The 16,038-nt window shown below is 41.5% G+C and overlaps 1 protein-coding gene and 1 long non-coding RNA gene across 2 annotated transcripts in view; one reads left to right on the forward strand and one right to left on the reverse strand.

Annotated features, from left to right (window-relative positions):
- Positions 1-1,466: 1,466 nt before the first annotated feature.
- LOC143212902 (uncharacterized) overlaps positions 1,467-16,038 on the reverse strand; it is a 36,220-nt gene continuing 21,648 nt past the window's right edge. The window contains exon 4 of the mRNA XM_076432218.1: positions 1,467-5,968. Within this exon, the coding sequence (XP_076288333.1) occupies positions 5,837-5,968 (132 nt within the window). The 3' untranslated portion in view covers positions 1,467-5,836. The remainder of the gene's footprint in view (positions 5,969-16,038) is intronic.
- The window catches only part of LOC143212906 (uncharacterized), a 49,204-nt gene continuing 39,694 nt past the window's right edge, over positions 6,529-16,038 (forward strand). The window contains exon 1 of the long non-coding RNA XR_013009819.1: positions 6,529-6,859. This is a non-coding gene — a long non-coding RNA (uncharacterized LOC143212906). The remainder of the gene's footprint in view (positions 6,860-16,038) is intronic.

Below are 16,038 nucleotides of genomic sequence, written 5' to 3' on the forward strand. Positions count from 1 at the left end.
CACATCTTTGAAATTTTCGTTATTGGCCCAGCTAAAAAATTCGTAAAAATCAATTTTCACATTGTTTTTCACAATTCCGACCAAATGCATTTTTCCAACATATTTTTTAGAACTCGCTTACTATACTAATTCTTCTAGCCTTGCAGAGAAATTGAAGTCGTTTGGTCCATTCATAAAAAAGTTATTATGCATCTAGGTGGATGGTGCAACGGATATTCTTCGTTCAACCAATTTTTTCGTATGCCTATCCCCACACTTAGGAGAAAATTTTATATTATTTTCAATTTCGCTGGTTAATAGCCTAAGCTTGAAATTCCTTTTAGAACCACAACTAATTAACAGACTGCAGATCTTCATGCATTATCGTAGATACTTTGTAAAATGCAAGAAAACGTTAATAATAATCGATTTTGTATTTCATTTTTACCACTGCAAGTCTGTCATCATTTCCATAAAATTAAGTATGGAAATGATGATTTGCATAATGCTCTGCAGTGTGAGTACTAATCAGACTCGTTTGGCCCGTAGTCTGTTCGTGTATCTCTTTAGTTTGTTATAAAGTTGTGTTTCCAACTTGAATATTTCTTTTTCCAGCTTATAATGGACATGTGCATCATAAAACATTCATTTGCTTCTCTCGCACTATGAACACGTCCTCGATTTCCAGCTCAGTGGAACCCGTTTATTTGTATTTCCCTTCGCCCACCATTTTCCGCCAATAACCGTTCGATCCTTTTCTTTTTTTGTTCATGTATTTCCGAACTTTGAAAACGTTTGCAATCGAGTCGGGCCGTTTTGCTGCCGTTTCAAAGCATTTTTCGACCAAACGGATTTAAATCTGGAAATCGTTTATGAACCGTTGTTACTCTTCCTGTCATTACCACGGGTTTTTACACGCGCAGAGTAGTTAGACGCGAGCGAATAAATGCGAAACGTAAACCATTTTTCACGAATCACTGTAATCGATACGCCGATTGAAATGGAGCGTTCATAATTTCCACCTGGTAAAATGTTTTTCTGCTCTAATAAGTATCCCGAAGTGTTTTGGGCTGGAAACTCGGAATACTCTTTCGATGACTTCTGTTTTATCTCGGCCAGAAAATAATTCGAAAAAACTTCCAACTATAAGAGAAACATACAAACAAATTTCCTGGATGAAATGTATTACGTTCACCGAGCAAGTTGTTCGCTCTGTTTGTATTAACTGTGCAAATAGACCTAACGGAAACGGTAAAAAAAAAATGAAAGCAAACTCTTATTGGTTAAATGGACTTTCAGTTTGTTTGGTGTTCCTGTTGCGGATACAGGTAAACTAGTCGGAGTTCTACTTTCTCCATTCCGATGATCTTGAATTATGTTGTCAAGGTCGCCGTTCTGAACAACATTTCCCTTTAAACTTTTTGTTCAAATTTTTGTGCCTCGTTTACATGGAAGAAAAACATTAAAAACATTTTGAGGCAGATAAAAATTAAAACATCTATTGTTTCATCCATTTATTTTCAAACATCATCCGATGCGAATATATTGATGAACGTTTTCTGTTTGAACGGAATCTAAAAATATTTTGAGGCAGATAGAAATTACAACATCCATTGTTCGAAATTCATAATGTTTTATCTATTTAGTTTAAAACAGATCATCCGATGCAAATATTTCATTGGTTCATTTTTGCTGCTCGCCGTGTACGTGTGCAAACATTCATCTCCCGTTCACCTGAGCCCCGCTGGCTTTTTCTGAATTTCTTATTTACAAAAGGGAATCGTCGAATCGCGATTCCCAAAGAAAGATCGGCGCAGCCGTGGCAAAGCGTTTGAACGTTTTTCAAAGCGGCGCGTTTAAAGTTGCGGAAAATGATCGCGTCCTTTGTGGAACGCTTTCCGGGGAAAATAACGGACTACGGGTTCCATTTCTCCCCACGCCACGGATGGAATTTTCGAAACGGGATACTTCGCGTCGCGCGTCGGTGCGCGAAACATCACGAGCCGGCCGCCGCGCCGCCGCCATCGCGAAATCCAATTCCACCCAAGCGACGACGGCCGTGTATTGTTTTGACAATACGTTTCAAGAACTATTTATTTCCAAGAAGAACGGATGATATCAGTTTACTTCCTTACTTATCGCAGACGGCGACGTTTCTTGGATCCAATAACCCGCGGCAAAGCAAAATGTCGGCGGACAGCTGCGTTCCCCTCCCCACGGAAACGCAAACGACGTAGCTTTGCGGAAAAATATTAAAAAATCATGCACGCTGTGTCTCTTTTATTTTGTGCATTCGAGAATGCCGTTATTTTCCGTAATACGAACAGCTGTGTGTAAATAAATCGGTGAATGTTGACAGAAGGGGACCAAATGACCTCCGATGACCTTGTTGTTGATTCAAATCAGGGCAACTATTTTCAATATTTACCGAATTATTTATGTTTCTTCTTGAAACATCTAAGTAACGTAATTATTTGTTATTCTTGTCAACTAACAAATGAATGGAAGTCTACATTCTACTCTGAATCTTCAGTGCGTCGAGTTAATTGCAGCGAGAATTGCACAAAAGCGTCTAATTTTCGAATAACTGAATCAGCCATTCCTTTTTTTCTGAAAGCCGGCTTGCCTTTTATAAGGTCTTCGTAAAAGTTTCCTCCATATTCCCTTCGGAAACAATAATTACAGCCTTCCACGGTTCGTCCAGAGTTCCTTTTCATCGGGTCGACTTGTGTCACAGTTACAACGTTTGACCGGACGCAAAGGGAAAACGTTAATTAAAGTTATTAGCTTGTAATCGTATCTGGGGAGTAGCCCGAGGTTAATTGCCCGCTGAAAATTGAAGAGACAATTTCATATTCCGCTCGCAAAGAATCGGCTGCGAATGCAACTCTCGGTCGTCCGCGGAGTTCTATTTGAAAGTTCAGGTACTTAAAATCTGATTTACTAGCGAGGAACGAATTTCTTACAACTTTCCGCCCCCGCTCATCCGTTCTTTTTCCATTCCTCCCAATCCTCTCCGATTTCTCTCACGGTCTGCGGCTGTCTGCGCGATCTTTTTTCAACTTTTTCCATCCGTGACGCGGGCTTAATTTTTCCTTTTAACAGGGGAACTTTGACGACCCGAAAATCCGAATTTTCGCGAGACTTTACAATGCGTATTTATTGTTGTAGCAGAATCGCCAGGACAACTGACTCGAAATCACACGATAAAATTAAGAAATTCAAGAACATCAATGTATCAATTGCAAATTATTACTTGGCCCGTGTTTGTTGCAGTTGATGCGAACGATTTTTATGTTGCATAAAGATCCGAAGTCAATAATTCGATAAAAGAATCAAAGATAATCTTAATCTACATGAGTGTGGCTACAACCCACACCAAGTTGAAACAAAAGAACACGATCTGACATTTTATAAATTTTTAGTTTCATTCTCAAAGGAACTAAGCAGATTTTTCCATGATAAGTGTTGTCTTCAATCTTTGAACATTCCTTCTAATAATAATTTTAACACACCAAGTTGAAACAAAAGAACGCGATCTGACATTTTATAAATTTCTAGTTTCATTCTCAAAGAAGCTAAGCAGATTTTTCCATGAAAAGTGTTGTCTTCAATCTTCGAATATTCCAATTAATTGTAACTTTAATATCGAGGATGTGAACAATAAAAATTGTAGGAGAATTTTACGCTCGGACGACGACCTTGCATCGCTCCGAGTTTGTCGAAGAGTCGAATAAATCCTGAATTTGCAGGGTAGCGCTCGGAATTCTCGGATTTCCATTTGCCGAGGACACCGAGGCGGGACCACGCAGTGATCCTGCAGAGGTCCCGGAAAGGAAAACGAATCCCTCTCAGAGCCGACCTCACTACCCATTCGTTTTTCCTTAATCAGGGACCGGTCGAAGTCACCTGAACGCGCCCCTATCGCTGTCACGGAACAATGCCGTGTCTCTCCCCACCGAAGAAGACGCTTTATAGAGAGAGAGAGAGAGAACAAGAACCGCGTGGGATAGATAGAGAGACAGACACTCGTAGGTGAACCGGGTACACGAAGAAAGGTGAAAGTCGTGTCGGTGGTTCCTTCCTCGGGCTGGTTTCCATTAGGGGTACGAGTAACGCGTCCCTTTATGCGTTAACGAGACCCTCCTTAGAGTCTCGGGGCTCACGCAAGCGCGGAAAAACGAGAGAAGACAGAAAAGGGAAGACAATCCGGGGATGGGTGTTGGAGGGGGGTGGTCGCGGCGGAGGATCGAGGAGGGGTAGCAAGAAAGATTGAGAGAAGCGAAAAAGAAGGGGCGACGGGGGGTGAGGCGAAAGACAAAAGGAGGAAAGAAGAGGGAAACAAAGGGGCGCGGCAGATAGAGGGGAGAGGAAATACCTCTGCACGGCGTACTATTCGCGTTTCACTCGAAGGAACACGCATATTTCCCCTGCCGACACTAATACAGGTCCGTTGCCACCGTATATACAGGGTGGTCGGTAACTGGCGGGTGCAACGACAGAGAGCACGTTATTCTACAGAAAAAACGTATTCTGCCTTAAAAAACAAGTTTCCTGATTACACTACTGTAAAAGTTGAAGCTTTTTGCTCGTTGATGTTCCTCCTGTGACCACAGGAATGACCTCAGGAACGACCTCTTGTAAGTACGACATTTTTTAGACATCCTGTATAACGAACCTGTAGATTACAAACAGCCCGGCTTGACCGGGAGACAAACAGCCCGGATAAATTAAGGCCCGATGGATAATCGAGACCCGAGGGAAATAATTAAAATGTACATTATATTCTAAAATAAATTTTTCATTTTTGAAAATTTATTTCCCTTCGTGATATAATCATATTGAAAATTGAAACGCATATTTGTTTATAATCGGGATCCGGTTAATCGAGGTCCTACTGTGTATTTCTGAATTAAAACGCTTCGTAACGTATTTTGAAATTTGATCGGTGCAAAAGTTCATGTCCGATTAGATGGAGGAAAATTGTGTATTTGTCCTTGAAATTCAACGTCAAGGACAAACTTTTCTTTGCAGATCTTCATCGACCCGAAGCCACAGGACCGAATATTTCTTTACATCTTGTACATAAGTAGCACTAAACATCCACTGATACACTGTAAATCTTTATCATTGATCCGCGATCAACACAATTACCCACTCTACACTATGATGCTAAACTTGTTTTCTAAATCGGGTAAAGGATTGTAAGCGATGGCCATCGATGGTTGAAGTTGATTTTCGACTGGAGATGGAAGATCGTTGATCTCGACTAGAGCAGGGGTGGGACGCTTCTTTTTCTAATTAATTAAATGTCAGATTTTAGTCAAAATTGTACAATATGTACTTCCTACAAAAATGTATAGGGTTGCTTAGAATCACGCCCCTAGCAACATCAAAGTGGAAAACTCAATTTTCAATTTTTCTGATACGAAAAAATTCTTTGTTTCTAAATTTTGTTTATTCATATATGTAGAACCAATTTCTCTCCGGTGGTAGCACCGATTACCGGTCACCCAGTATAAGCTACAGCCTGTACACTTTTATTCGAGCTCGCTCGAGCCGGCCGGCTAGGCCGCGCGCGAGGCGAGCAGGAGAACGCGCGAGCGCGATCCTCCGCGCGGTAATCCGCGCGTGTATAAGGGGTTGGTGAGTTCCGCGAGCGTGTCGACGCTGGATATTGTTCGTCCCGTGACAATGTCGCCTTGATTAGGGAGTCGTCTACTCCGCCGCGCCGGTTTCGCATCGCGGCGCCGTAATTCCTTTCTCTTAACCGTGGCCCACTCCATCGCGTCCCGTCTCTGATTCAGCCGACAGAAACCCGCAGAAATGAGGCGCCGTCTCCAAGATCACACGACCGTCATGCCGGTTTGGTCCGGCCTAATGAGCACGCACCCTCACTGATCTTCGGGCACTCTGATGGACCCGGATCGGGTTCGGGCTCCATTACGCCCGGGAATCTGGGACAAGGCTGTCGCTGGACCAGGGACACCTAAAAGTACAGTAAAAGTAATTCATCTAAATGTTGTCACCTAAATATCTCCTTTATTTTGTGATGACTAGACAGCGGATTTGATGCATTTTTAACAAAAATGAGCAGGTGTAATTTCAAGGAGTAAAAACATTAGAAGAATTTAATAATACCGTCATATTATTTTTAACCTATTAAACATATTAAGAATGAAAATAAATGTCCATTTCACTTCAGTTTGTTGGAATTCGAGCAGAAAGTATTTATTAATTTTATTATTTTTATTTCGCATAAAGATCCGCTGTCTAGTGATGACACACACACACATAACAAACCTCTTGAATGCAATGTAAATGGTAACCCGAGGTAAATGTGCTTTGCAATTTTAATTTCTTTCTCAAGGTCCTATTTCCGGAGTTTTCAGGGCAGTTGATATTTTTCTTCTTGTAAATGTATATTTTTGCTTGCACATTCTAGTTCAAGATCATGTTATTAATACGAACATGGTACATTTACAAGAAAAAAAATATAATGGCCTCGAAAACTCCGGAAGAAAGACCTTGAGAAAAGAATAAGATTTGCAAAGCATTCAGCTTGTGACACCATTTACATTGCTTTATGTAAAAACATTTATGTCATCAAAAATGAAGGAGATATTTATGCCAGCTGATCTGGCTGGCTGAACGTCTGGTGCCAAAGCCTTTTCAATCTGAATACTTATTATTGCTTTAATTCATATAAATCAGACAGAAGAAATATAAAATCCTGAAACTACCCACACAAATTCCACGGAAGGGACGCAACTGACAATCACGATAAAAAAACGCAAACTTTCGACAAGTCACATTGGCAATGAATGTGTCAAAAATGCTGTTCCAAAATTTTCTGCTGAAATTCGTTGATATGACAAAGGTATGACGATTGTAGGCGATTATAAAAAGTTGTCAAGTCATTTTCCACAGTGCACCCTCTCCGAGGGGTCGAATCATGTGCTCCAAGAGTGCGCAGAGAACATTTTCGGAGATGTTTAGTTCCCTTTCAATCCCGTTCGTGAATATATGCACGTGGACCGACCGTATCTCGAAAGTGGCCAGTTTGTCTCCGTCGTTGTTCGGTTTGCGGATCCGGTCGCAAGTTAGCCACCATTTTCCAATTATACATATATATATTTATATGTATATATATATGTATATATATACACGTATATAGAATATATACGTCTCTAGAAAGCGAGTCGCAACCATATACAAAACCAGTATTTGCCAGCCTAGCTTCGGGCAATACGATGGAACTAATTATAATCCCGAAAGTTGCTCGGTTACGTGGCCGGCTTTTCGAACGACGCTCCCGACTAACTTTTTCGTTTTCCCCTCCCGCGTCCCTCTCTTCTCACGAACCTCTCACCCCCAACGCCGGAACGATTTTTCCTCGAGCATAATTAGACCCCGGAAGCATTCGGGGAAACCATTTTATGAACGGTATCAATGTTGGAGTCCACCGTTCCCGGTTGGTCGGCGGCTGAAGATTTATTAAGGAAAGTTTCGAACTTCCGGTTTGATATCGGCCGGGAGCGGACTTTCTGTTATCGAGCAAATGCCGTAACGATCTCTGCCCGATTGTATTTAACGCGATCCACTCGAGCGCACCGTTCCACCAACACTGGCAAACGCGTGAAAAAAACTATTAGCAGGCGAAGTTTAGCAATCACCGTTCCGAAAGTGAATGCGCAACGATTGCTATTCCACGGCTGCATACTTTATGATGAATCTTGAGATAGCAATGTCTCGGTACAAGCGAAGGAGATGTTCATCCGTGAACAATTTATCAGAGTGACCGAGCTCGTTTTGTTTTTCAGTATTTCTGCCGGACACTTTTGTGACAGTTTTCTGATTGACACGAGACCAAACAATTATAAATAAGTAGTTCATATTACGTAATACGTTTATATAACGATGTAAGCGGTTTAAAAACAGTACAAATCAGAATTGGAGACATATAAACCGAATAAACAATTGATATACAGGGTGGACGATTTATCTGAAGACATTGAAATATCTCGAGAACTATATGCATCGGATCAAAACAAGTGGGTAATGAAAGTTGAAACTCGACCCCCCACCGCCACCCCCTGGGGGTCAATTATGGTGTTATTGAATGCCATTTTTTAAAATATCAAATACGTCTACTTTTATTTTTCTGATCTGATGTTTATTTCTCGAGATATCCGCGATTTTCAACGATTTTTTATCCAGTTTGATTTTTGCCCATTACAGCGCCATCTGTGAACCAAAATGCAAAAACTCCTCGGTCAAATTTGTGTATTCTTTTCTGGAGAATCCATATCTGCAACGAAAAATGGGGGTTCCCATTTAAGTTTTTTATCTTCCCCACCCCCACGGGGTGGCGGTGGGGGGTCGAGTTTGGTATCATTGGATGTCCCTCTTCGCGACGAACAACTTTCATTACCCACTTGTTTTGATCCGATGCACAGTTCTCGAGATATTTCAATGTCTTCAGATAAATCGTCCACCCTGTATAATGTATAATAAAGCGATCTGAAAACTCTTACTAGACGTAACAGTATTAAAAGAAGATATAACCACATGCTACAATTTTTTCTATTGTTCTTCCATAAAATTGATTCGTTTCTGCAATTTTTTTTGCAATGCTTACTATGAAACATTCAGAGTGTACAAAGCACACATATTTTCAATAACTATTGAAAATGTTTTTTATTACTTTCGCACTGCATAGGACGCAGCGAGAGAAGTTCGATTGTTGATTATTTCTCATTTCTGAGCAAACGAAGAAGTTCAGTAACTATGTCGGGTCTCTTAAACGTCACATGTACGCGCTCCAATTGTCGGGCAAAGTCAACTTCCGGCGTGGCAGGCTAATGCAGTTACGCGGTTCTTGAACACTTTTCCGTGAAACTCGTAAGTTCCGCCGCACAGAAGAATATTCCACCCTCGCGGGCACACTTAACTCGCCCCACCCCCCTGGTCGTCTTCAATCTCTCTTAAATCTCGTTTCGTTTTTCTGTATTCATTTTTTAACCAAGAAAATTTCACGTGTACCGCTCGATTCTAGCTCGTAACTTCATCCCCCGGTAGAAAACTAACAACGTTACCCTCCTTTTCCCTGAAACGCGACGTTCCATGGAAATTTTCTAAGGTAGGCTGATGTGAAATATTTTGCGATTTCAAGGTCTTGATTCGCAAGCAATCGACTGATCACTAGACTGCGGGTGTTTACGCGATTTTCAAATTTTCTAGACAAATTTTAAGAAAGTGGTACTAAATGAAATTCTATATTCATTGGAAATGTTCAATTTAGGTAAACTTTACTTTACCGGACTCAAAATTTGTGCCTTTCTTCTATAAATTATGATGTATTTGCTATGTCATAGGAGGTTATTAACGCAACAGAACGAGCTATTGTGAAAAACAAATCGATGATCGCGAACTGCGTCCGAATTTATTCAGCAAACGGAAAAGTAATAAATATTATGGATACAGCGTAAATCGCGCAAATTGATCACGATGAACGGAAGTCGAGTCATCGCGCCGTTGCCTTGCAGCTTTGTCAGCGAGGATAGGACGCTTCGTATCGACGCCATTATTGGTCCTTTATCATCGCGTGCTCTCGCTGCGGCTAGTCTTTCACGATATTTCCGCGGAAATGAATTTTGCACATGTCGCGGTGATACATTATTGCTTGTACGCCGCGTTAACAAAAAATGCATCGCGCTCTCAGGAATTTTAACCCCCACCCCTCACGCCCGCCCCCTCCCGATCGTAACAGTTCACCGAGTAACAATTTTTCTCTCCGACTGGTTTCGTTCCGCGCACGAAGGAAATCGAATTAATTTTATACAAGCTTACATTCAATGCATTTTCACTCACCGTAAATATGGAGGAAATCAAATTCATTTTATACCTGGTCACTCGCAGTAATATTCGAACACTTTTACAAAAACTATAGCTTTCTTAAGATTGGTCATTATCTGACATGAAAAAAGCTTTTTGAAAAAATTGCGCTCGGTCAGAATCGCGGAGAAAATTTTAAAGGTTATTTTTTACAATTTTTTTTTATCTGTGGGAGTCGATTGTAAAAATCATTATATTCTAAAATTTTTCATAATGAATAAGCACAATTTTAATAAATTAAAATTGAGTAAGGAATAAATTGATTAGCGGTATTCGTGAGTGGAAAATAATTGAATTATAACAATTGTCCAACGCTGTTCAAGAAATTGTGGTGTTATGTTCGTGATACGTTTCTTTGATCGGTGTTCCTCGTTTCGAAGGTTCCGGGAGAAGGGTGCATTTTAAATTAATCCAATCCGGCCAATTTTTTATGGGCCGCGTGATGGATGGCGTTAAAATCCAAGCGAGAATTTGAAATACGCCCGAAACCGGTGAAAAGCTTCGGACGGAATCGAAAATTTGACTGACGACTTCCCTGTAGCCGCTTCCTGGAAGAGATTAATCGGCCACAGAGAACGGGGGGAATGTTATGACCTGTAAAAAACTGACCGGTTTTTCGATACAGTGTTTTTCTGATCCGTTATTAATGCGTCGGGTTACGGAGCGGATGGATAATCATGTACTTCCACTAATCGTAAGTAGCCACTTCGAGCCATTAATCACTACGCTCCCACATCAAATACATCCCAGCCGTATCGGATATTGTTTGACAAAATAAATATTTCAACTACATATCAAGTGTACAAATTTTTCCGTGACTTCATGTCGTTCATTCCCGAATAAGAGAAACATATTCAAGTCTTAACACTAAACCTACCGAGCACTAAAAGCGATCAAAATATGTTTCAGCTTACAAAAATGACAAGGCTCTATTTAGTTCGACTTTGTGCAATTTTTATCACAATGTGTGCTTGAATAAAGAAGTGTATCGACTCAATTTCCATGTAAGCTACTTCATCATTTCAATAATTGTAAGAAGGAAAAACGAAACCGGTCAAAATAACCGGTTTCACATTTATTATTTTACAATTATCGAAATAATAAAAATTATTTCATAAGGAATGGTTGTATAAATATATTTAGTAGAGAGCACGTATTAAAATAGGGGCCGCACAAAGTCTAAATGAAATCAATCTCGTCATTTTTATAAGGGAACATGTACCTTTTAAGGCTCGGTGTGTTCAGTGTTAAAAATAATCTCCATCGTTTTCTATATGGAACTTATTCTTCCGGTTAAATTGTTATCTGATTTTGAATAAGTAGACATTGTTTAAAATTAATTCGCACACCTAACAGCACAGACCGCTGCAGTTTTGCCTAGGCGTTCCTCGAAGCTGTAATTTTTGGCGCAGTAGTTAAACACGCGCTAAGTTACGGAGAATTCTTATGTAATCTAGACCACATAATTGGAAATCTGTGTACTCTCGGCGGGGATACCAAGGGGGCTTAAGTTACAGTTTCAGTTTATTGCCACGGAAAGCAGCCGGTCCCAAGAGTCTGCGACAAAATGCAGGATTCTCTATAGGTTATGCACCAGTGAGTATTACGTAGGTTCAAGTTTTAGTTGTTAAGAATCCCCATGAGAGCACGTCAACGTCTACGGTAACGAAGGGTAACAACACAGGCCCGTTTAAAGAACCAACACCCAACCGCGTTTTGCCATTTCCGCTTTATTTCGTTGACCCGTTTCTGTCTTTCCATGATTAAACACGGTCGTTTATCTGCACGGTGCAACATCTCACTATTTGTTTAATGTATCAACTTTTGCACATCATAAAACTTGAAACACTTCAGCATTTGATGCTCGACGCAGACTCAGTTCTCTGACATGATTTATTCAGTGATTATTGATTGAATTATGCTGCTATATTACGCGTTGTTCCATGCGATGCGCATTTATCCTATGCATTATTCCGCGACTCACAAATTCGCGTCGGACACTGCATTGACAATAATTAATGAACAGAATTAAAGTACTCTGGTATAAATGTTATCAGAATGTTTCTGTATGTCGACGATTGGCATGGAACATTTCAAAAATGATCTTTCTGCGAATATGCACTTCACAGTGTACCTATATGTATAATGTAAATGTAGGCCATCATCATCGGCAGCTTTTGACGTGCAAACAGCATGACGTAACGCGTACTCCACGAAATAAGCGGAACATAAAACCGAAAAACATTAAAATTCCTGTGATTGCATATTGTTAAGTCGGAACAAAAATAATTACAGTTTTCATCGATTTAACCACTGACGTATGTTTGAAGATAAATTGTTATATAAATATATCGTGTGTTATACCGTCGAAAGCGCGCGGAATACTCCGATGATTTGTGCAACCCGTTTTTGCTTTTATTGCTGCGTGACGTCCATTTCATACTGTCGAAATAAAAATGTAAAAACGCAGGTCTGAGTGATTTTATCGGAAAGCTACAAAAGATTGAATAAAAACAATTGTGTCCAACCAAGAAATATTCTCGACGTTGGAAACATAAAATTTAATTATGTACAGGGTGACACAAAACTGTTAGAAGGCATCTCGGCATGCTTATCTACTAATGATACTTCAATACTTGATCAGGAATCGGTTCGGGACTTGACAGACTCATTAGTAGCCGGTCTATTGCGCGGGGACTTTTCTAGCGCCCCCGAACATTAAATTCTAATTAAACGTGGCCGAAGTCTGATCCGTCGGGGGCGCGCGCCTCGAGATCCACTGGAATCCGTAAAAAGTTTCCCTGGGCGTAGACGAGTTAATAATTAGGCCGTGAGAAATTCACGGTTTTAACTTTCCGAGAAGTTGTCCGTCTGTCTTGCGGAATCGCGGAGGCCCCGTGGGCAAACCGCGTTAATTCGAAGTTTACTATCCGCCACGGAAGTGGCGAACCCCAGGATCTCGCGAAATTAGAGTCTACCGGGCCCCGATTCTCTGGCTGAGTTTCCGCGAAAACCCGGAATGAGCGAACCGAAGGACGCGGCAACGCGTATCAACTCTCTATGCGCGAGTTTACTCCAACGGCACACAGTCGGATGAAACGACATATTTCCTCGACATCGGCCTAAATATAAAACTTCGAAATTGACATTTCCAACACCGGCAAATCTTTCATCTAGTTTTAAAACCCCCACTGAACTTTGTGACCTTAAGGTGAATTTTGCATTGCAGTTTTTCAGACCAACATTTCAAATATTCTTCAACCTATGATAACGAAAATCGCTTAAAACCGCACAAGGTCTAATCTACACTGTCTTCGACCTTTAATATTAAGGTTTAAAGAATTAAAGAACAATTTGGCTGCCAATACCTGGCATTCTTCGTGTAAATTTAATTTAAACATGTGCAAATGATAAAACCTCGGCAATATTTGCACTTAGAGAATTGTTGAAGCACGTTCAGCATCAAAGCCAGAATACAAAACAACGCAGGAAAGTAAAAAATTACTTGTTCAAGAAAGATTGCATTCCGAGCTGAGTTTAATTGTGGACAGAGTTGAGCAAGGAACTGGTACATACAACGATGGAAATACTGCCAGAAGATTTTTAAAAAATCCTAAGATTACGTCAGCGAAACTGATCTCGAGAAAATTATAATGGTACGCGATTTCGCTTACTGTATCAACGTTTTCGTGGTCGATTTCATTTAATGGGATTGAATACACCTGTTTATCAGATTAAGACTTCTGTCTCCACTCCACCTTCCCCTACTTCCACCGCGACCCGGCCACGTGTCCACTACTGGCAGAGAGAGGGTAACTTTTCCCCTCAATTCGTGCTCCCTCCCCTCATCAGGCGACAATGCTGCCAAGAACCTCCTGTCATCTCACCTTATTAGACGTGCGAGTTAATTAAGTAAGGACAACTACTCTGTCCTCGGTAACGTGTCACGTAACGTGACGAGGGTTAATTTTCTGGAATTTTTAGCCTCGCCTCGCCCCTGATAGTAGAGAAGCAGATATCTCATACTTAGGGTATATCCACAGAAGTCGCAAACTGTGGTGGTGCCCTGGAACTCCCGCGGGAAAGTTATCAAGCGGGTCGAAATCAATGGATCCGGTTGTTCCACCAATGCGTCCCGACATCGGCTGTAGTTCTCCTGTTGTATTTGATCAAGGGATCGAATTTGAAGTCTGTCCGACATCGCACAATAGAGTTACCGTCCACAGAACGGTCGTTCAATTTATAGTTCTGCGAAAGTTTTTTCATCCCAGTAACAAATTACAACATGGTGACACTGTTATATTCATTGTACACTCTGTATAAATCGTCTAAATTCAATAGTCTTAATCCCACTGCACCATGTTATAAAATAGAAGAGCTTAAAGTTTCTCCAACTGTTCGGATCGAACGGAATCGTGCTACCTCTCGGTTAAATCGGATCGACCCGGACCGGTACGGCTTGATCCGACTAGTTCAACTAGATCCGGACCATTTCGACTCGATTTGGATCAAACATTCAAACGGACCGATCTTCCTTTGGCTCGATCAACACGATTGAACCCGATCATTCAGCGAATTCAGTCTCAACCTGATGGTTCCGGCACAAGCAGAACCTTGCACCAGGTGGATCGAACTTGTCTTCGTCTGAACCCAAAACGCTTGATGATCCGTCGCTAATTACATCCCGTAAGGATCGAACTCTATCAAACTGTAGCGGTCTTGGCTCCTGCGGATGAGGAAGTTGTCTAAATTGATGGGAAACACCTTAAGACTCCATCGCTGAGGTGCTAATGTACAGGATGTAGTGAAATGTTTGGCAGAAATGTGTTTGTAAAGAGAAGTTGCCGCACAATGGTCCTTGATCTCGAATCTAAAGGTCAAATTTGTTTCTTGCATTGTATTCTACCCCTATTCCCCTGATGCTTAGAATAAAATTCAATAAAAAAGACATTCGAGGATGAATAAACTCTTTATCCCAGAGAGAGAGAGAGAGAGAGAGAGAGAGAGAGAGAGAGAGAGAGAAAGAGAGAGAAAGTAAGCTTTAGGACAAATGTAACCGAGTACTTTCTGATTCGTAGTTACACAGTTCCATAATCCAGGCCAGGCCTGGACTAAAGTAACGAAGATATGTATAATGATTGCTTTGTCCAGCATGGTGTATATTTCTCTGTCGAAGGAAAGAAGTGAAAATGATGAATGTCCGTCGCTGAGGACCGGCGGGTAGTACGGAATTCTATGGAACGTTCTTGGCTGCCATGGGCGAGAAGGTTGCGTAAATTGGAGAGGAACACCTTAAGAGGCCATCGCGAAACGGGAACGATGTCGAGTGGTCGTCGAACTTGAAACGGGAGACGAGGGCTGACGCGGCTGTGGCAGCAGCGGTGGCGTTCGTAAAAAGGACAAGTCGAAGGGACGAAAGAGAGAGCCAGAAGGGCCGCCGTGGGCGGCAGATAGCAGACGGGCCACGAGGCGGAGAAGTCGCAATTAGCTTTATTAGGGACGAGATCGAGGAGACAGGACACGCCGAGGAAACCCCGAGAGGTAAAGCGGATCGTTTTCCTCGAGGAGCGAACGACGACAGTCGTGGGACGACAACATTTGGCTGGTTTCGGTGCACGTGACGAAAGTACACCGTCCGTCCGTAGTCGATTGGAACGCGATCCGACGGATCCGTTTTCTAGCGCAAACAACCACCCCAGCAAAAAATAACAGACGGAATGTCATGCCGCAGCACCGGCTAGAATAAACGGTCGATTGTTAATTAAATAATTCGAAGCCCCTTCCTGGAACGATTTCGTCGCGCTCACGACGGGACGCCCACAGGTGTGATCACCCCCGCTGTCCGTGAAGCAAACATTATATTTTATGAAACGGATCCGCTTCATCGATTGGTCCGGCTGAACTTCATTCAGTACACCACCGTCCAAAAGTCTCCGAAATCGTACGCGCAGGTTTCGCACTGCGAATGAACCGTTTTTGTAAATCAAATTTATCCTTTCGCGGATCAAGTTTCTCCTCAAGTTTATTTTCTTCAGCTACTTTAAGAAAAATATGTCGGAAGAAGTAAAAAGTATTTATATATATTATATAAATTCATCTAGAAAGATTCTCCTGCAGTCAAATTGCAAAAGAAATCTTGTATTTTCGCAGCCAGCTGAAGTT

The sequence above is a fragment of the Lasioglossum baleicum genome, chromosome 10 (genome assembly GCF_051020765.1).
Source record: "Lasioglossum baleicum chromosome 10, iyLasBale1, whole genome shotgun sequence".
Taxonomy (NCBI): domain Eukaryota; kingdom Metazoa; phylum Arthropoda; class Insecta; order Hymenoptera; family Halictidae; genus Lasioglossum; species Lasioglossum baleicum.